The sequence below is a fragment of the Drosophila navojoa genome, chromosome 4, assembly GCF_054131105.1.
Source record: "Drosophila navojoa isolate 15081-1374.11 chromosome 4, UAZ_NAV_1.0, whole genome shotgun sequence".
NCBI lineage: Eukaryota > Metazoa > Arthropoda > Insecta > Diptera > Drosophilidae > Drosophila > Drosophila navojoa.
The window spans coordinates 26,077,031-26,100,601 of NC_142892.1; the positions used below are offsets into that span (position 1 = coordinate 26,077,031).

The 23,571-nt window shown below is 38.0% G+C and overlaps 1 protein-coding gene and 1 long non-coding RNA gene across 6 annotated transcripts in view; both read left to right on the forward strand.

Annotated features, from left to right (window-relative positions):
• LOC149091566 (uncharacterized) overlaps positions 1–23,571 on the forward strand; it is an 87,713-nt gene that overhangs the window by 23,640 nt on the left and 40,502 nt on the right. The window lies entirely within an intron of this gene.
• ftz-f1 (ftz transcription factor 1) overlaps positions 359–23,571 on the forward strand; it is a 37,431-nt gene continuing 14,218 nt past the window's right edge. Inside the window, exons 1-2 of one of the 5 annotated variants that reach the window (XM_089260450.1) lie at positions 359–707; positions 3,298–4,746. In XM_089260450.1, coding sequence (XP_089116576.1) covers positions 3,396–4,746 — 1,351 coding nt within the window. In that variant the 5' untranslated portion in view covers positions 359–707; positions 3,298–3,395. Of the gene's footprint in view, positions 712–3,297; positions 4,747–23,571 lie in introns of all 5 variants that reach the window. The other 4 variants (XM_089260447.1, XM_089260446.1, XM_089260448.1 and 1 more) reach the window with 4 other exon arrangements.

Consider the following 23,571-nt stretch of genomic DNA (forward strand, 5'->3'; position numbering starts at 1 on the left):
TTAAAAAAACATCTAGATGACTTGAAAGTTTGTAGATTAAAGCTCTGCAAGATGGCGCCAGTTTGTTTTATATTATTCCAATAGGTGCCGTTTTTACCAAAGCCACAGCACGAATGCACAGTTGCTTTGATCTATGAAAGCTTTAAGCTCAAAGCTTGCGGTGTCAGCCATATGATGCCGTCCTTGTTCTTCAAATGCGCGTTTAAAGGCCAAGAATAATTTTAGCATTGTTGCTGGTGCTTGCTGTCATTTACACGTCCTTGGCCCCACTCCGCATTTGAACCGTCTATCTCTGTGTACTTTTATGCTTGTGTTCGTATACTGTGTGTATGTATGCGTCTGTGCTTTTCTCTTCTTCTACCTACGCCAACAACTTCGCTACTCTTACTGTGCTCCCGTTTGTGTTGGCCTACAGACCTAATTCTTGCGTGTGTTGTGTGCTGTGCACAGTTTTCCCGAAAAAAAAAATCGAAATAAACAAATAGAAAGTAAAAGCAACTAAATTCGAGCATCATGGCGCGTGTCGACGGTATGAAACGTGAAGTTAAAATTGTGCGAGCATTGCAGTTTCCAAAACAAAACAAAAGCTACAAAAATTGAAACGCAAGATGGAAATGTGTATTGATATTTATGACTAGCAGCAGCAGCTGAAACTATTTAGTTTAAGTAATGGTGGTGCAAGTTTTGTAAAACTATCACATACCTATGTATGTACTATACTATGTATGAACGCAGATAAATAGTTTTTGTTTGGTTATAGAATTGGAGCACAGCAGCTAAAATAAATTGGAGCGCCCCCTACCAGCCAACCGCAACAACAACGCAACACCACGTAAATGTTTGCAATAATATGTGTATAACTGAATACACACACACATACATATATGCGTGCGCTGTTCTCATGTGTTCATTCGTTTGTAATAGGGAATTGCAATTTGTTTTTGTAGGAAGAGCTTTTCGCTTGTTGCGCGTGCTCGCCTTTCCCTGCGTTTGGTTCTCGTCACTGCCGTTGTGCAAGAAGTTTTTGTGTGTCTCGGCATTTGCAATACATTTTCTTTTTTTTTTACTTATACACATACAAACATAGAAATAAGCAGTAAACGCCAATGCCATCGTCGCCCCATGCAAAACAAATTCCACACGCGAAAGACAACAGTAAGAACGAATAACGAATAGGCAAAATGAAAACGAAAGAAGCAATAGAATTGGCGCAGTGCAAATAAAAATATACTAGCGACGAAAAAAAAAATAAAAATAATAATAATAAAAGCTAGCGCAACTGTGTTCCTGAGTGCCACAAAAAAAAATAAATAAAAATATGCTGAAAAAGCTCTTGACGGCGACTTCGCAGCTGCTGCTGGCGCAGGCGGAAACTGCATCAGTGCTGATTGTAGCGGAGAGATCGAAGCTACAGGGGCAGCATGAATCACTATAGTTCTTCTTTGTGCGAATAACCGTGTGAAGTGTACAAACAAATAGAGAAGGTGAACGAGGCAACAGCAACAACGGCAAGAGTAGCACTTTTGCTTTCGATCCAACTGGTTTCAAGAACTCTGCGCCCCAAAAGACGCCGGAGTAGTATCAGCGTTTTTATTGTGATCTGTTAAGCGGTTGATGTAGCGCATGCGCTGCAGCAACACGTTACTGCCGGCGTCACAAAAATAAAGCAAATTTATTGAATGAATGGAAGGTTTGTGGTTATATATTGTTGTACCCGACTTCTTTATACTTTATGACCCGCTCGCCATAGCGAACTCCCAGAAGTGTAGAATATAAGTATATTATGTTCTTGTCCGTATGAATATAAAGGTATTTATTTGGGAAATACTAATCTGTAAATATCAGGAGACTTGCTCTGTGGGGTTCTAGAGTAGAGATGGGCATGGGCTGGGTTTTTGTCGGGCACCCGTGAGTATACGCTGGAAAATCGAGTTTCGGGTTGGGTGCGGACGGGTACGGGTTACGCCGCTAAACCTGTTTTACCCGAAATAATTTAGAAATATGAGAACGCAATGGTGAAATATTTACATGTTTTCAATATTAATTGCAAATATTTTCTTTTCTTAACTACGTTTGTTATCGATTATCTCAATTACAATTATCATCAGCATCCAAACATATTTTATGTAGCTGTTTTTCCGTCATCAAGTAAAATATTAAATGAAAGGCGCAAATATTGTTAAGTGCGAATCTCTATATGTTACTTTTTTTTATAAAAACATGTAATTTAGGTGCTTTTTTAAATTTATACATTGTTTTTTTCATTGAAATTAAAAATAAAAAAATAAAAATTTCGGGCGGAGGGTCGGTTTGCGGGTTGCAAAAATTTTTTAGCTGTCAAGTGCGTGTAAAATTTTGCTCTTCGGCCCATGGACATGGTCGGGCTGGGTGCAATATTTCGGCCCATTCCCACCTCTATTTCAGAGAGTTGAAAATTGGAATATCATATGTATATATATACAGATATTAACTGTAAGTCCATACTCCGTATTAATGGGAAACAGAAAACCTGGCCTGTTAATAAGAGTAAAGTATTTTTGTGCCTTTTGTTATATTATCACTAATCATGCAAAAGGTATAGCATTAGTAACTAGTCAACTTTGTATAGCAAAATAAGGTATTCTATTAATGGTATATATTCTTATATAGGTTTGAGCAGAGCGGGATTAACAAGTAAACAGATAAGGCAGTTGTTTATTAATTTATTTTCTTTAAAACTAAAATGAAATTAAAAATTTTCTTTTGCTAAACAGTTAGATTTATAGCTAATAGCCTCTTCCGAATTTTCATAGCATACAATTTTAAAACACAATAACTAGAAATACTATTAAATAGATAATCTGGCAAGGCTAGCTTTGGCATCCTGGCACCTGTGAACACTCCTAAATATTCGGACCCCAATTTAAATCTTTTAAAGTACATTAACAGATGTATTTGTACAAATTAGTTAGGGCAAGCTATAATTTGCTTTAGTTATTAATATACTCATAATCCGTATTGATATTTTATATACAAGTATGTATATGTATGTAAATGTATATGTATATCCACAATACCTAACAACTTCAAACCCAGGTCTTAAAAATTTGTACAGAAAAGAACATATGTATATGTTTATATACGGGAACAAATATAACACACGTAGGCAACGGAATATTTCAGTTGAATGTTTGACGCGTATTGATTTGAGGTGCTTTTTTTTTTTGTTGATCGAGCCTCTTTTTTTAATCTTACTTTTTTTATATAAATTATGATACATATAAATAATGTTTATGTATATACTTTAATTTATTTTAGTTGGAGTGCAAAAACTACTATAGTTACCTGTCCAACCGCTTCAGTTACACATCACTAAAACTTGAAGGAAATCAAAAATAAGTAATAATAATATTACTATGGAAAACTTTACTGTACCTCTGGTGGCCGAAAGCAGCGCCAGTAGTATCGTTAGTTATGCAGCCAGCAGAAATAACGATAGCAACAACCAACATCTCCAGCACCTACAACAGCAGCATCATCAGCATCAATTGCTGTCTCTTTATCACAAGGACCAGATGTTGGCCGCTGGCAGTAGTCCGATTTCACCCTTCATTAACTATGCGCAATTGCAAAAGGACACTCAATCCAATCCTGATTCCTATCCAACGGTTGACAGCTTTACCTCATTGCAGGCCATCGACAGCAGTCAATTGGATGTTGTTGTATCTTTAAATGGACTTTGCGATCGCATATTCGCCAGTCCTAATCCGCATAGTAGCAACAGCACAAACAACAATCTTATCGATGCAAAGGTATCAGAGCCACCTAGCGGTAACAATCGTCCGCTCATTTTAGAATCAGTCACAATGTCATCCTTTGCTAATATACTGTTCAATAGCCGCAACAATACCAATACCGATACCAATACCAATACCAATACCAATACCAATACCGATACCAATACCAATACCAATACCAATACCAATACCAATACCAATACCAATACCAATACCAATACCAATACCAATACCAATACCAATACCAATACCAATACCAATACCAATACCAATACCAATACCAATACCAATACCAATACCAATACCAATACCAATACCAATACCAATACCAATACCAATACCAATACCAATACCAATACCAATACCGATACCAATACCAATACCAATACCAATACCAATACCGATATCAATACCAATACCAATATTAATACCGATACCACTACCCATACCAATACCAGTACGAGTACCAATAAGAACAAAAATAACCAAACCATGGTTAACATTGAAACGCTTAATAGCATTGATCCACTGTTACTCCAAAAGTCAAACCAGGTGGAGTACCACCAGTTAAAGCCATTGAATGGATCCGTGTCAGCGCGGGTTGTGAGCTCTTCTGGATTTTTAAGCTCCACAACAGCACAGCTATTGGACTTTGAGGTAGTACCGAGCAGTAACAGCAAGGACGCGGTTGTGGCAGTTAGCAATGGAATGGCTGACACAACAACAACACTAGCTGCAGTAGCAGCAGCGGGGGCGACGTCAGCCCATCGAAGATCGCTGCATAGTATCGATGAGCTGGCGGCCAGTTCGTGTGATGCAACGAAAGTCAACACCACCACCATTGCAACGCAGGTGCAACAGCAACAGCACCAACAACATCAGGCAGGAAATCTCAGTGGATCCAATATTAGCTCCGACGATGAGTCTATCTCAGAGGATGAATTTGGTCTTGAGATCGATGACCGAGGGGGTAAGTAGTCTAATTTTAACAACTAGTTCCGCAATCGGTTTGAAACGTTGGCAATATCCTGGATGAAATAATACGAACAAAATAATCAAAATTGTAATTGGAAAATCCAAATGGATTAATAAAAGCAGCAAATTTTAATAAACAATAAGTTGAATGACGTAAAATTTCTAATGTCTTTAAAAGCCTAACATCCTTCGAAAAAAAAGTATAAAAAGGCAAAAAAAAACTTAATTGAGTTATTTTATTCAATGGTACTCAGTATGCCATAAAAGTATACGAAAATACATATTGAAGTTTAAATAGTATTTTATGGTGAATAAATTATCAATGAATATTAATAATTTAATAGTTTAATAAGCGTAATTTTTGGTCAATCACAAGACTCTCTTATACATACATGCATTGCAGTGCATAATTGTAACATCTCCAATTTCTTGCTTCGCGCATAAAAACGTTATCAAATTATTAATATTCATTGATAATAAAGGAATATTATAAGTAATCGAAAAATAAATGAAGAACGCATATTGCATGTGATATGAAGAAATATTCCAAATGTACATACATACATGTTACAAACATACATGTCCATGATACGCCGGAAAATATTATTTGAATTGCTAAGAAAAAGTCCAAATTAATTAATAGAACACGCAAAAGTTTTAAAATAACTTTAATAATAATATAGTTAAAATGTTTTTGCAAAACAGCGGATTCGAATTACTAAAAGATATCAGAATAAACACTTACATTAAGCTACTCATTGAGAATGCGTTAAATTCCATTGCGCACAGCAATGCTATAAAATAAACCTGGATCGCTATTGTTTAACTTATATCGTTTATATGATGCTGCTTCGTCAGCAATCGCACGCGATTGCAACTTACAATTACAACATTAGTAATTGTAGATGCTCTGCTTATGGCTGACATTCAACAATGTCAGGCGTCTCGTCGCCCACTTTTCCGACCTTCAATACTGTATATATACTATATGTATATATATGTATATATTTATATATATGACAAGTATACACACCCATGCACAGGTATTGGAAAACTCACAGCAGGGGCGTCGTTGCAGTCCTCAGAATAGTGGTCAACATGGAACAAGGTCTGTGGGCTTCAGAATTTGGGTCAAGCGCAAACTCGCTCAAATACCCTGCACTTATTTCAGTGTATAAGAAGCTCATTCAAGCTTATAGATTAAATATCATAAAAAAAAGTCTGAACAAGCGAATAATGAAGTATTAGGTTTCGCTAGTTGCAGTATTAACATTTAGATGTATAAAAAGTCCGTGATGCAGTACAGGGTATCTCAAGCTCATTCTTGAGTGGTGTACTTTTGTCAATTGCTGTTTTGTAAAATACTTAAGAGATTGGGTACAAGGATACGAGCATATTATAGACACACATGTAGTGAAATTGCTTGGCGATTGGCGGGCACACGTTCTGTGTGTGTGTGTTTGGTTCGTGTCTACTATATACGTTCTCTCTTTCTTTCCATCTGTATTGGTCTATCCATATTCTGCACTCTATAGCTTTATGTTCTGCCTCAGTTGGTTTTACGCCGCGTCGCCGCCCACTGCAATGCCGGCTGACATTGACACAGATTATTGCAATGTTTGCGAAGCCGCCGTCGACAACTGACGACGCTGACTGAGCTGTTCGATAATCGGTCTGCTGCGTCTATTGCTTACCTCAGAGGATTTAAATGGGTCAAAGTCAACCGCTTGTTGCTGTTTTCGCTGCACTTTGGAAATAGCTAACGAGGTCACAGACGACGCAAATTGGGGCATGACATTGCTGTAGGCAGTGAATAGTTGTAGTTGCTGCTGCTACTAGTGCTGTTTTCCTCGGTGTTTTAAATTCATTACAAGGTTCTATGTCGTTGCGCGACAGAGACATTGTATGTCCTTGCCTGTGTCGGACTCTTTTTTGGGGCAAGGCCAAATTATGCGAATACCGTATGCAACAATTATGATCTTCAAGCTTGCGACATTGTTAGATTTTTGGACTAAAATATGTTTAATTATGGCTTATAGAAAGCAGGATTAATATTTTATTAATACAGGCGACTGCACTTGGGGTGCGTTGCAGTGTTGGCAATATTACAATCTTAATGAAACTTTTATAACATAATAATAATGTTTAAATGTGTGTATATTCACACATGTGACTAGTATTTGAAATACGCCTTTTACAGATATAAGAGTGAGGGGGTTAATTTTAACAAAAATCGAAATTGCTTTAAAGATGTAGGGATATAATTTTATAAGTGATTTTCTATAAGGGGTTTTATTGATAACAAAATAACGGGATGAGTTATCGATTTTTAGTGATAAGCTCGATATACGGACATTTGAAACTTTTTTTAAAGTCTCTAGCTCTTATATCTTCTGAAATGGACGCGTTCAAACGTACGGATAGACGGACAGGGTCAAATCGATTCAGCTCGGTAAAATCACATTTCTAAACGCATTCTCCCGACAAAATTGTATATATATGGTTTAAAATTGTTGGTATTTATCAAACCTCAAATGTAAACAGCACTTTGTAATTGATATATAAATGACCCTAGTCAAGCCGTAATTAAGAATTAATATATGTATATGTATATACATACATATGTACAATCTCAACGATAAGACATTGAAACTTGAATACAAATTGAATATTCTATATATTTAATAACAATTTGTATTTAATTGTATTGTGCAATATTTATTTAGATAATGTTTCAAGGTAAAATCGGCGAATCGGAACCAATATTAACAATTATAAACGCACCCAAACTCTATTCGGTTTGTTTTGAAAACTTGAAACCACACGTACATACATACATACATACATACATATGTAAATAGTTACACCCTGAACCCATTGCAAATTGAAAATCAGGGTATAATGGTTTTGTTAAAATGTTTTTTTTTTTTTTCAAACAGGCAGAAGAAGGCGTGGCAGACCCCACAAAGTATACATATATATTCTTGATCAGGGCAACGAACTCAGTTGATTTAGCCCTAGATCTAAGAAGTTATAAGAGCTAATGACCGGACACGTAGTGTCATCTCTCGATGCTCTCTTAAATGTGTATACATATGTGTGTATGCATGTGAGCACAAGCAGCAGCTCACAAAAATTGAGATTTCTTCGCAGCAAGAACCCTTGTCTTCCCTTCTGTGTGAAGAGTATACCGAATTCTTCAAACCATTTGCCAAAATATTTGTGTTTTCGATATTATTTGTGGGAAGGGTATGAAAGCGTTGGTGCTCATAGTAAAATGCTTTCGCGACGAGCTGCACGCACACATGTACTATGAGCATTTGTGTGCCTGTGTGCGTAGATCTTGCTGCCTGTAGCAATTTTAGGTCCCAGCATTTGCATTTGGTTGATCTTGAGAAGTGCTCACATACATACAGATGTATGTATGTATATATGTATATACATTAGAGGGCTGCATGGCCGCACTCATAACCTAGCAAAATAGAGTCCATTCGAGATAAGACTGAGTGAGTGAGTCCGAGGCAGAATATGGTTGAGTGAGCTGGAGTTCGCATGGACTCTATGACTCATAACCCGCTGCCTTCAGTATAATGAATAAGAATAAATAAGAGCTAAAGAGGAATACAACATTTATCCGAAGCATATTGGCGTCGACTGACTCGAGTCTTTGAGTGCACACATATGTTCGTGTCAACACTTCGTATTTGCTCGGCTCTGTCGCTTGAGGCTCGATCAGTGAAAAAATCTCAAACCAAAATCAGTGCGCTGCGAACCCTCAAACGAAAAGCATGCGTTTCAATATGAAGATTAACTGCGCGCCTATTTGTTCATGGTTTGTCTCTTTCTATGCCCTTTCCTTTTAGAGAGTATATGTAGCTCTTGAAAAGGTTTGCCATGCTCATGTAAAATGTTAGTGTTTTCATGTCATTATCTTGTATATCCATCTATCCATATTTTTATTACCTTTTATATTAATTGTAATAGCTTTATACAAAATATCAAATTGAGCAAATAATAATACTCCTAACGAGTTTATTGCATAACAAAAATACATTATATTTCGTTTGCTCGTAATTTGTGTGAAGGGTATGAAAGCGTTGGTACGCATAAAGAATATGTATTCGCTACGAAATTGTAACGGCAAATTTGTTGTTGGTCGGCCGTCTGGCCTGCACACACATGATTACATTGCCCTTCGTTTTTTCGCTAATTTTTTTTCTCTGCTAGCAGCGACGCCACTCATTAACTCAGTGAAGCAACTCATATACCCGGCCTCATATTTATTCGACCCTTTCTCGTTTAATAGAATATTGTGCCTCTGAGTCATATATGAGCGCACTCACTTACTCATCCATTTCTGAGTTGGCCTCGGTTCCACTCAATTCAATACGAGCATTGTTAACTCGAGTACGTTTTTTCTGGCACTCATGCAGCCCTCTAATATACATTTGATTGTGTGTACGCATGGACTGTGATGCTAACAATTATGGGATATCACTTGTAGAAGCATTTGTATGCCTATGTGTGTGTGTTTTTTTTTTTTTTTTTTTTTTTTATATTCGTTTATTAACAGATTTTATAATTATACTGGTGCAAGTTGCGTGGTGGCTAGGATAGTGCGCGATGCTTGCGGGACGGCCGTAAAGCATTGCTTCGCAAGCACTGTGCGCTACCTTAGCCTGGGACAGCTCGACTTCTCATTCGCTCGACTCTGCGGAGCTCCATCATCACTGTGGCCGCGAAGGTGCTTGTTAGTTCCCAAGCTTCCTCCGATTCCAGCATGGTGTTGACAATGTTGTCCGCTCTGATGGAGCGGCCCACTGCCTCTTCCAGACGACGCCTCTCCTCCAGGAACCGTCCACATTCGAAAAGAATGTGGTTGGCGTCTTCCACGCGCCGTTGCTCGCACCAGGGGCACTCGTCAGATTCCTCGTGGCCAAAGCGCTTCAAATAGCTCCGAAAGCATCCATGTCCCGAGAGGATCTGCGTAAGGTAGTAGTTTACCTCGCCGTGCTTGCGGTTGACCCATGGTTCAAGCTCCGGGATGAGCTTGTGCGTCCACCGCCCTTTAGCTGAGCTATTCCACTTCCTTTGCCATCGTGCAATGCGGTTCGCCCTGATAGCGTTGGGTCGCACAGGCGCGTGCGAATTTCGCTCCACGGCTTCGGCGACCAAGTACTCCAGTGGTACCATACCAGCTATGACGAGCGCCGCGTCATCGGAGATAGTCCTGAAAGCGCAGCTGACTCTGATTGCGCTCAGTCTGTAGATCGCGCAAATGCCCCGGCTGTAGCTCGGCGTTGCCATCGCTCTTGCCCATATGGGCGCAGCGTAGAGGATGACGGACCTAATGACGCTCATTAGAAGGAGACGTCGTTGCTGTTTAGGTCCCCGCGTGTTAAGCATAATTCTCGAGAGAGCTCTACAAGAATCAGCTGCCTTTTTTTGCACATACTCTAAGTGCTCGCGGAAAGTTAATCTTGTGTCTATCATGACACCAAGATACTTTATCGCCCTCTTTGACGCAATGGTGACGCTGCCGATCTTTATATTGGCAGTTTCCACTCTTTTGCGACTGCTGACTAGGACAACTTCAGTTTTGTGTGCCGCTAGCTCGAGCCCAGCTCCAGTCAACCAGCTTCGTATGCGATTGATACTTTCGCTGCACATATCCTCTGTATCTTTGAGTTCCTTTCCTATGGCTACGACAGCTACATCATCAGCAAAGCCGATGGTGTGCGCACCTGTTGGTAGTTCCAAGCGCAGTACGCCGTCGTACATGATATTCCATAGGAGAGGCCCCAGCACTGAGCCTTGGGGTACTCCAGCTGACACTGTATGAGTTTGGGGACCCTCACTCGTATTGTATACCAGTGTTCTTCCTCTGAAGTAACTCTTTATTGTTTCTTTAAGATATTTAGGGATATTATATTGTGACAGCGCATTCAGTATCATATCCCAACTAGTAACTAACTAATAATGCAGTATTGCTTCGTCCCATGCTTCCATCTTGTGCCATGAATGGCGGAGGTGGCCAGACCAACAACTTCGTTTAGCGCATCCGTTGTTGACCGGGCCTTCCGGAATCCAAATTGGTTTGGTGACAGGCCTCCGGCGCTAGTAATCGCAGTCTCCAGTCTGGAGCAGATCAATTTCTCAAACACCTTTCCCATGGTGTCTAAGAGACAGATCAGTCTGTATGAAGATGGCTCATCTACCTAATGACGCTCATTAGAAGGAGACGTCGTTGCTGTTTAGGTCCCCGCATGTTACGCATAATTCTCGAGAGAGCTCTACAAGAATCAGCTTCCATCTTGTGCCATGGATGGCGAAGTGGCCAGACCAACAACTTTGTTTAGCGTATCCGTTGTTGACCGGGCCTTCCGGCGCTAGTAATCGCAGTCTCCAGTCTAGAGCAGATCAATTTCTCAAACACCTTTCCCATGGTGTCTAAGAGGCAGATCGGTCTGTATGAGGATGGCTCATCTGGTGGTTTGCCAGCCTTGGGTAGCAACACCAGGTTCTGGGCTTTCCATTTTGCCGGGAACGTCTCTTGTATTAAACATTCGTTGAATAATTCAGCGAACGTATTAGGGTGCAAGGCGAGGGCTAGCTTTAGCGCACGATTTGGGATCCCGTCCGGCCCTGGAGCAGTGTTGGTTCTAAGACCCCGGAGAGTTAATATAATTTCTTCCTCTGTGACTAAAACAATTTCAGTGCTCATTGAGCCCTGATCAGCAGACTCGGACCGAGGGGCGTGAATGGAGCTTAAACTTTCTGGAAAGAGCGTTTCCACAATCGTTTTAAGCTCCAGACGATCCGTAGGCTGCACCTGTCTACCTGCGTATAGTCTTTTAACTACTATCTTATATGCCCTGCCCCAAGGGTCATATTCGGCTGAGTCGCACAACTCTAAAAAACATTCTCTTTTGCTTGCCCGAATGGCCCTCTTCAACTGTCTTCTAGCTGCCTGGTAAGCTAATTGTTTCTCTAAAAACGTAGACCTACCGCGAGCCCGTTGGTAGCTTCTTCTCGCCTGGATGCATTTGCGACGAATGTCACCTATTTGTGCATTCCACCAATACGTAGGCTCTTGTTGTCGCGTGAACTGCTTGCGGCGTAGCATACTGCTATTGCAGGCACTCTGTATTTGGGCTACCATTTGGCATGCTCTGGCCTCAGCATTACCAATTGTGCCCAGAGACTGAATGGCCTCAGAAAAGACCGCGGGATCAAAAGTATCTAGCCGATACGACTCCCTCCACAAGGGTGACGCCCTGGCAGGTGGGTCACCTATTGTGAATAGAAGTGCCGTATGATCGCTGCCCGTATAGCTATCGCAATGACTCCATGTTGCTCCCCCCTATGTGTGTGTGTGTGTGTGTGTGTTTGCTAATTATTATTGAAATATCAGTTGCTTGTAGGGTAGAGCACTCTCGACTAGAGCTTTCTTACTTGTTTAAATTCCTTCTGATAGGCAACCCACGATCATTGAAATGAAATCAGGTGTTTCAATATAAGCGCAAGTTACCCGCCAGTCATTATACTAGACACATACATATACATATATATCTATGAGTTATTCACCGGTCACAGTTGCACAAAGTATTGGGATGGGATTCGATTCCTCGCACCTGTTCTTACAGAAGCATGCAAGTAAAAAACTTATAAACAGTATTGGGAAGTGCACTTGTCAATTTAAATAGTCAGTTACTTCACTTCGAATCCAAATGCGTTCACACAATTTCAAGTTGAGGTAGGCACACTCCAATTCTCATGTCCCGTGCTTACACACATTCACATACACACACGCATATATGAAGGCACATAGGCATACAAATGCTTTTATGATGCTTATGATTTCTCATAATTGTTAGCATCACAGCCCATGCCCTTCTCACACATAATAACGAAAACGCAAATATTTTTTGCGAGGTTGGCGAACGGTTTGAAGAGTTCGGTATACTCTTCACACAGAAGGGAAGAAACGGCAGTCTAACGCGAGGTCAGTGGCTTTATTGTACCTATCGCGCATTGTAGGCGCCAGCAAGTACTGAAAGTAATTTGTAAATCAATTACGGGAAATGAGCTTGAAGTAGCTATATTGGGACAGTTCGATCGCAGACTAGGAAAGATGGAGCAATCGTTTTTATTTTCTGCATCTACTCTGCTATATCCGCGCTTGAAAAAAAAAAAAAAAAAAAAAAAAAAAAAAAAAAAAAAAAACATTTTGAGGACCCGAAAACTTTGGCGTCAGATATGAAGCAGATACGAAAGGAAACGGCAGAGTTTTTAGACAAAAATAAAGGTCAAGCAAGTAATAGTGACGACTCATCTACTGGAGAAAGGGAATTTGACATATGGGTCCACCATAAGTCGCTTGTACACAAGCGAAGTAAAAAAAAAAGACAACGACCTGTATCAAACTCAGGACGAACTTAGTTGCTTTTTAAATGCTTCTGTTTTGGATCTTAACAGTAATATAATCAATGCCTGGGAAGAGATGAATACCGTGTACCTCCAACTATATATCATAGCTTGTCGCTATTGTTTTCTAATTGGCACTTCTGTACCTGCAGAGCGTCTTTTTTCTAAGGCATTTTAGCATGTAATCCATAGCCTTTGACTGCATTTCACGATCCGAGAGTTACATGAAGATAGTCCATCAACAAAAACTGTTAGTCAGAAATTAAGCTCCCGTAGTAAGCCCTCATTGCAGCCAATACGTGTTTATGTGTGCCTGTGAGTGTGTGTTTCTTGCGTAACCAGTTAGACTCGAAGAATTAAGTATCAGTTCCTCGAAGAGCTCAGAGGATTTCCTAGTCGAGTAGTCTCGAGTAGAGAATTCTTACTTGGTATACCCTGAAAAAAAAAAACAGGCAGAAGGAGGCGTGGCAGATCCCACAAATTATATATATTCTTGATCAGGGCGACGAGCTGAGTCGATTTGGCACTGTCCGTCCGTCCGTCCGTCGGTCCGTATGTATGAGCGCGTCGATCTCAGAAGATATATGAGCCAGAGACTTAAAACTTTTTTTCCCGAGTTTATCACTAAAAAAATATTTATCGATTAAAAACCTTATCGAAAGCTAGTTATTTAATTATATCTTCTACACTTTGGAAGCTAGAGATTCCAAATTTTAAATGTAGACTTATGTGTATTTTATATAAATTCGGTTTATGTTGTAAATTACCCCTACCCCTAAATCCACCCCATCACCCTCAACTTTGTAAAAGACGTATATGCTTTGGAATGTACATACATTTAAACATGATGATTAAGTTCTGAAAGCTTAATTAAGATCGTACGTCTAGAAATTAAATTATGCGCAGTTAGCAGAGCGCGTTTTAATACGTGCGTGTGTATGTATGTGTGCCTAAAAGAAGTGCATAGTGATTAGAAATCAAATTGGAGGGCTCAGGGTATCTCCTAGTCGAGCAGTCTCGACTACTTTCAGATTATGATTATAATATGTAATATTATGATTATAATATATAATATAATGATTATAATGGATATGGAAGGATTCGCCAATGCAAGAGTCTCTAGTATTTGAAATAGGTCTTTTACAAAGGTGATGGTGAGGGTTCGATATAGGGGTGGGGGGGTACATTTTAACAAAAATATAAGATATAATTTTAGATATAGATATAATTTTATAACTGACCTTCGATACGGGTTTTTATCGATAAAAAAATATCGGAATAATAAACTCGATATGCGCGCTATATATACGGGCATTTAAAAAAAAAAAAAAATTGAAGTCTCTAGCTCTTATATCTTCTGAGATCGACCCGTTCATACATACGGACAGATGGACGGACAGACAGAAGGACACGGCCAAATTGACTCAGCTCGTCGCCCTGATCAAGAGTATATATACTAAGTGGGGCCTGCCACGCCTCTGCCTGTTACATAAATTTTAACAAAACCATTATACCCTGATTTCCCATTTTCAATGGGTTCAGGGTAAAAAACCGTAAAAATAATGTTCAATTAAAAGTCTTGCACACTAAAGTAAGCACACGAACAGAACAGAAGCATGCCGACACACAAAGTTGAACAGTTGATATGGGCAGAGCTTTTCTGAGAGCGTAAGTCTGTGTGTGAAAGTCTTCACTGGATACGCGTGCTTCTCTTAGTATTTACATATGTATGTGTTAATTGCGCGCAATAGCTTTTGTGACAGTAAATAATGTAAAAAACTGAAACGATCCTCAGACACAGCGAAAACAAAAAAAAAATCAATAAATATACCAAATATTATAAATATACGAACAACATACATACAAAAATAAACATACATACATATGTATGTCAACTCTAGCCAGCATATGCATTCCAGTACAAGCACGTGAGTGAGCTTTTTGTGAAAAAAGCTCAACACAATATACAAATGTAAGTAAAATAAGCCGAGAAAAAAAAAAAAAAAAAACTTACCAGTCTTTACGTAAAAAATAAGAATGAATAGTTTTGATCCGAGCGACGAGCTATTTAAATTAAGCCATATTCATCTCTCCGCATGTAATGACCGATATCTCATAGAATATAGCAAATGCTTATATTTTTATCTCGATATCTTATGTTCTTAAAACGAGCTAATGCTTACGCAAAAAAATATGAAATTTATCACGCCCTGAAGAGGCGTAACAATTATTTTTGGTTCATCTATAGAGTTATTAGTAACTCAACTATCTAAGTTTAAACTGTAGGAGATATAAATGTTCGCAGTTTGCCACTCTGTGGGCGGAGATATAGCTCTTTGGAGTTAGGTGGTCAACATGAGTATATATACCCCAGTAGTCGGATCGGGAAAATTTGAACACTATAAATGGGAGATATACACGTGTCTATAGCCTCAATAGCGCCGAAAAAAATTGCGTTCGTATGGACAGACGGACATGCACAAAACCAATATAATCATCTCGCTTTCGTGAATGAGTATGAAATGTAAAAACAGCCCAGACAAAAAAATTTAATATCAAGCCTTTATGGGTTTCAAGAAGAGCGTTAAAAAATACTTACAAACAACCGTGTAAAATTTTTTTGTATATCAGTTCTTTAGAAGGGCTTTTAGAAATTCTATCTAGAGTTCAGTAATAATCCTATAATATATATTTTAAATCCAATCTTATAGAATAAATGTCAATTATCCAATTCCGTCTTCTTAGTAAAATAAAAGTAAATAATTGCAAATATCTTATATTATTCCAGTGATCAGACGGTATACTATGTCGGTATATTTACACAATAAAAATGTGTTAATTTTAGTAACTAATATTGTATAACAATTATATAAATAAAACGAACGCAGGTCGGATCGTAACGAGCTGATAATACCATTCGAATAGTTGTTGCGATAACATATGGGTGTGCCCAGGTACTCGGTATCTTTAAGTCGGGCACTCACGTCAGCACTCTTAGTTATTGTTGTTGTCGGTGCTTCTGAAAGTAGCGCAGAATATTGAAATACACGTGCGCTTTTGATAGATGGTGACCTACTTTACCATTTGCATGGCCTACTGAACTTGGCCAAGTTTTTGTCTCACTCTAGCAGCTGTCAGATTCGAACGAACAGTAAAGCGAGCACTAAAACAAAACAAATAAAAGTCCAAAATTATAATAATTTAAAACTTTTTTTTTTTTTGCGTAGTTGATAAGCCATGTCAAGCATAACATCTAACTCAGAAATGAATTATTTGCACAACATGTAATTAGTTGGTAAATTTAGATCGTGGTTGCCATTAAAATATTGTTATAAACCTAAAACATATGTAAGTAAGTATGCGCACGAACTTATACAAACAAATATATGTATATATTTAAATCAAAGTGTATCTTGATTTGAACTTATCTTCCATTCGATAAATGGCTGTCGAAAACATAAACATACTACAAAGAGCTACTTCGAAATTTTTAAAAAGTTTATCTGAATTTAATATGTAAATAGAATAAAGTAAAATTCAATATTATTGACTAATAATTGAAATTGAAGTAAGAACGTTGAAACGTTGTCGGGGGTTACCCACTGCAGAATACTCATTGATAACTGTTCTAATTTGCCAAATTAATTGAGGATGTTATCAGCGAATTAGTCGGAATGCTTTCAGTTTCTAGCAGTGTTGCCAACTTTTGTTGAGTAAAAAAATTCAGTAGGAGAGTAAGCATCCAAGTTTTGCAGCTAGGTTACGATTCACTTGTCCCAGTAGGGCGTGGCAAATCGAGAAAAACTGAACTTTCTACAGTATTAGTGCAAAACTTGGCAACTAAATTGATTATGGGGGGTGAATGAGTTTTTTTTACATACCCCGAACCCACTGAAAATGGGAAATAAGGGTATAATGGTTTTGTTGAAATGTATGTAACAGGCAGAAGGAGGCGTGGCAGACCCCACAAAGTATATATATTCTTGATCAGAGCGACAAGCTGAGTCGATTTGGCCTGTCCGCCTGTATGTCCGTATGTATAAAAGGGTCGATCTCAGAAGATATAAGAGACTTCAAATTTTTTTAAAATGTCCGTATATATCGCGGATATCGAGTTTGTCAGTAAAAAAAGCTAACTCATTCCGATATTTTTTATTCGATAAAAAACCTTATCGAAAGTCTTTTATAAAATGATATCTCCCCCATCTTAAGAGACTAAGAATTTAAAATATATATTAAGATGCATTTTATACACATTCGATTTTTGTTAAAATTTACCCCCCAAAAAAATTCTTTCCACTTGCGCGTTTGACATTGGTTGTTCCCCGTCCCAGAATGGCCACTAGCCCAGATGGCAGCCCTACCCACTGGTCATAGACACATCATTTTGGGCAAGTTTTAGAACAAACTTAAAGTAACGTAAGTGTAAAATTTTAATGCTTACGGTCACTTTCGTGAATGAGAATAATTTTTTTTCGTGAATAATTAAAAAAAGCGAATATCATTCAGTTCATATTGTTTTTAAAGATTCTCAATGAAATTTGAGTGACACCTTATATAGCTTATTTTATAAGGAGGTCATAACAACCAACTGAGGAATAAAGACTCAAATAGGTTGTGGATATACGACATTTATATGTTCTTATCGAAGGCCGGTATTCTATATCCATATATGTACATATATTAAAATGTTATTACATCACCTTATATGTATTACAGGAATGATATATTACGTAGAAGTGAAAATCTCCATAAATTTTCACAACCAAAAATTAACTAATTTCAACTAAAAAGACCGTCTAGCCTGGCACATTATGCATAGAACAGTATTTTAATTGTTTATTAAAAATAAACATCCACGAATATTAGGCACAATAAGGCGTTCGAGCTAAAGGCAGATAGGTTGGATGCAATGCAGTGTAAAGAGCGTCGGAACAATGCGCGTGAGCTTTTGTCATGATGGTGTGCGTAAAAGCGTTTTCGGTTTATTTTGTTGGGTTAGGTTCTTGAAATTTGTGTGAATATCTACTTTTATACCCTGGACCCATTGAATATTGGATTTTAGGTTATAGTGGTTTTAGCACATTCTATGTAACAGACAGAACGAAGGAGTTTTCGAAATTATATGGTGTTCAGGAATATCAGTTAGTCGAGTGGCTTATGAGACCGTTTGGTTTATACGAATGGATATATATATATATAGATTCGCTTGCTGTGGTTTGCGTGTTTCTCAAGGCAAAGTAATTAATTAAAAAAACTAAAAAAGATAAACATTTATGCCTTGGTTATGTCGTAGTTTAAATACCCTTGTATTAAATATTATTTTTTAAATACTATTTCAACTGATATGAGAATGTAATGGAAATGATAAATAATAGGAGCGATAAAACATTTAATATACAAATTATTTAAAACACTTTTAATAATAGAAAATGTTTGCAGAAATAAAAAATAATTCACATGCTTCTTAAAATTTGAATACCCTTTGCTTTAAGAGTATGAAAAGCTTTTTTACCTGTACGTCACAGCTCCTCTCTAGGCAGTGTGCTACATAACTAAGAAGCACATATGTACATCTACATAAAGACATAATATGCGTGTACAAATGCAAGCATATGAGGAGCTCACGAGTGGAAGAGGTAGAGAGACATTTGTAAGTTTGTAGCTTTTCCTTTTTATTGTCGTTTTTATTTTGTTATTATTATTATTATTATTTTATTTTTTTTATTTTTTTGTTTCTCTGTCGATTGCGTTGTTGAATATTTCCACTTTGTTTATATAATTTTAATCAAAAACAAAAAAAGAAATAAATAACAGAGAGCAGTATATGTTTGTGTATTTATATACACATTTATACATTTATTTGCGTGCATGTGTGTATGTCTGTACGTAAAAAGCTTTAACGTTTTGAAAAAAGTGGGTTAGTGGGTCACCATATCTAACAACGGGGTAGCAACAACAACTATGTCAACGTCGGCAGCGAGATGAGCGTCAACGTCAGCGTCAACGTTGTCGGCGACAAGCCGAAGCAAATTTTGTATGTATTTCTTTATTTGTTTACTTTTATTTTACATACATTATGTTTGATATGGAGCTGATTTAGCCATATTTTCTTATCTGTAGAATGAATCTTAAGTATATCTTTGTTTAACTTAACAAATATAATTTGAAATTATATAATTTATATATTAATTTACATAATTATAAAGAAAATATTGGTTTTGATCGTCTGTCTGCTCATCATTTCTGCTTTGAATAGCATTTTGTGTCACTTAACTCCAAATAATAGGTATTAAATTGATTGGGGAGACCCACAGAATTAATCGCTGAATTTTTATACCATGAACCCATTGAAAATGGGAAATCAGGGTATATGGTTTTGTTAAAATGTATGTAACAGGCAGAAGGAGACGTGGTAGATCCCAAAAAGTATATATATCCTTAATCAGGGCGACGAGCTGAGTCGATTTGGCCCTGACCGTCTGTCTGTCCGTCCGTCTGTCCGTATGTATCAACGCGTCGATCTCAGAAGTTATAAGAGCTAGAGACTTCAATTTTATTCAATATAGCGCTCGCATATCGGGTTTATCTTAAAACGATAACTCATTCCGATTTTTAGTCGATAAAAAACTGGATCGAAAATAATAATAATAATATAAATAATTTATCTCCAAAAAATGTGATCAATATGTCCATTCTCTGCTATCCATGCAATCCCCAAGACCCCCCTAAGGGGTGCTAGCTTACTTACTTGACACAAACTTTCTGGTCCACCCTCGTAGCTACCCATCTACACAAAAACCACATGGCAAGTCTAACCGTGCTCTTCTCACTAAAGCGTGTATTGTATTTTAAGCAGCCAGCGTCTCAGTGGCCCCCCGGATACCACCCCTACCTCTCGCAATACAGCTATAACGCCAACGCTGCTGCAATTGTTTTTGTGGCCTCCTGACCTAGTTTTCTGCCTCTTCAACTGCAATGACGCCGCGTCACAGCGCAGCTGACGACGACGCGGCGCTTTTCTCTATCTCTACTAGCAAAGGCGACAAACGCTTAAATGGATTGCAGCACAGAGCTAATTTTTGATTAATTGGAACTCAGGCTAGGCATAGGAATTCTTATACTTTGAGCCCGAAGGAGGACATAATCACTAGTTATACAATACTATATGATAGGTATTTAGTGGTTTCTCTTAGTATGTCGCAAAAATCTCCATATATAAATATATGTATACTTTATATATACCTGTTACATACTTTTAATAAACATAAAAATCTTGATACGGCTGTTGTATATACATATATATTTGATATTTGTGTGTCCATTTACCCTTTTCTTATTATATGGGGGACCCCAATTGCAATGAGTAAATACAAATATAAATATATTTATAAACTACACACAATTCATAATGTGTTACATATATTACAAATTCAAACATTGTATACTTTATATTTGCCAATTAATATAATAAGCTACATAAAAAATAAATTCGCATATAAATAAATAGCCACAGGGACTGTTGTTGCGAGTCCGAATGCACTTTTTTACGCATCGCTCAGAATTCCACTTTGTACGCACGCATGCACACTCACACTCATACGCAATTACAGAAACATACTCGTTCAACTGACCTCCTCGCAAAGGCAACAAAAACGAAGACGACGGCGAATTGCGGTCGAAACCGTCCCTGGGCGAGTATCTCTCGCTGTATACATGCATACATGTGTGTGCGACGCGCGCACAAAAAGTGTGTCAAGGTTTTTTGAATAATATGTTGTGCAGCGTTAACGTTTACGAACAGAAGCGACGCCAGCGTCGACAGCGCAAGCAACAGCAAAGTTCCCACCTCCCCTCTTCTACGGACAGTATATATCAAGCTTTTGATTTGTTGCTGTTGTAATCACATAGCTGGTGCTGTTTGGTACGCTCTCTTTTTTCCGAAGCTTCAGCGCTCTTTATGTTTGTGCCTGCCGTACAACTCATTTAAAGTCGTGTCATCGCTTAGTAAAATAAATATGCTTATACATATATACAAATGTATAAATAACCTGCAAGAGTGCAGCAATTCATAATCAGTATGCCTTAATCACACATTTTAAATCGAATTTTATTAATTGAAATATTTTCGGGTAGCCATCCATATTTTCATTCGACATTACATTTCTGCCGTGAGCAGGGTATTCCTCGGGTGCACAGTGCTTCTTTTCGCTTATGTATTATTCTTAATTTAGCTATAAAAAATATCAAAGTACGAATCCATAACTTTCTGATTTTTATAAATACATAGTTGTAAAACTTGATTTTGAATAATTTTGTCAATGATTTTTTAAACTATTAAGTGGGTTAGATTAGATTGAGAAAGTCCCATTGTGCATGTTTTATCCCACGTTTGTCAATAAATCGCAGAATCAAGCAATGGGCTAATATAATATTATTATGAAAATCAATCCTATCCTAATGTTTTTTCTGTTGGCCCGGCAGTCAACTCATAACTTGAATATTTGATTGTCGTTAATTGCTGTGAGTCAAATATGGCAATGCAATTTCTATACCTACATAAGTATAGCATAAACATCGATAATCTCTCACTAGTATGAGGATAAGCATAAAAACGTAATAAGTCGAAATCTAAATTAATCTCTCTAACATAGACCTGAATAATATCTATATATATATACTTGTACACCAAAAATGTAGGTCAATTGAGATAGCGAGCGTTAGCATGAGACAGCGATGCCACAAGTTCACACACATGCATGTAAGCAAACACACAAGCACATACAGACACACATATATTCATACTTACACACACACGCAGCGCTACACTTTCACTTATTACATTATTAAATGATGCCAAGCAAGCGTCGGGCTTCAAAAAGCGCACCCAGGCGGCAGAGAAGTAAGCGATGAACAACTGCCGCAGCGTGAGCAAGAGCGTTTGGCATGTTGTTATGCTGTCTCTCGCCGCGCTCCATTTCCGACAACGGTCGACGCCGAAGCATGTGGGCGAAAACTTGTTCGTGCGCTCTCATTTATTTCGCCACTCAGCTGCCACTGCTGCTGCAAATCGTCATCGTCGCCGAAGTCTACGTCGTTGTTGGCGTCGACTTCTCTGTCGATTATTTCATATTGAAAGCAAAAGTGATCAACGTTCAACGTTGAGAGAGCGTCCAAACCATCTAGCGATTTGACGGTCTCTGCTATGGCTTGTATCTGTGTTAGTTTGTATTGCTCACGCTTGCAATAGTTGCCTTTGCAGTGTCGCTCCAGTACATACATAAATGCATTTACATATATATACTTACATACGCCCCCCGCTTCGTTGCTGGCCAATGCATGTAAACCGGCACGTCAATTAAGCTTGAGAAGCAGCGCAGCAGCAGCGTCGCCAAGCTATAAAAAAAATGTTACAAGGTTTCGTTTCAGGTTAAGACGAGTTTTTGGTTTTTTAAAGTTTTTCGGTTTTTTTAGTCGTTTGTTGCTGGTTGTTGTTGTTGTTACTGTTTGTTTTGTGGTCGAAGTTTTGAGCATGTATACATACGTATACTGCTTCTGCATGTATATGTGACTCTGTATGCTGAAACAGTTTGTGTTTTCTAAATTTTGCTACCGCCTGTAATGTTGCAAGTGCTGTCACTGTAGCTGTGTTTTTGAGCACTTGGTTTGTATAGCCTCCACCTATTGAAATGCGTTAAATGGGGTACCATGGTTGTATTCACACATACATATGTATATACATAGGTTAGACGACAAAGCAAAGAAGGATAGTATCAATTGTACCATCTGCTTAAAATCTGTCGAATTCGATTTTAAAATTTACTTTATGACTTTGAATGTCATGTGGTATACCCAGCTTTTGAATAATTATGTTTTGCTGTGAATCTCGCACCAATCGTCTGCCAATGGAGATGGCTAAAACAGTTTATACAGTATTGTTTATGGAGATCTGCACACGAAATCATATAAGTGACCTGCCTCAAGGCATGTGTGTGCTTTTAATGGCACACGGACGGATAGAAAGACGAATATTGGAATCTATAAAGGGAAACAAAAACAAGATCATTAAAATCGTCGAATCGTCAGTTGAACCGTACTCAAACAACTGATAAAAATTATGCATTAACTGAACTTATTGATTAACGAAGATTAGATGTTTGATGTATGTAATTGTTAATGGACCTTCAATTACTTTAATTCTTCTTGATTCGTTATCAATGGCTAGAATTATGGTCACTTTTGGGCTATTGATAAGGTCTTGGGTGTGTAGTTCATCATAGAAAGAATGGAATGAAAACCACAAAACAAACATGAAATTTAGCTTTGCATTACGAACTGCAAGAGCTTTGGATCAAAGTGAACCTCTATAAAAAGTAAAATATTTCTTGGAATT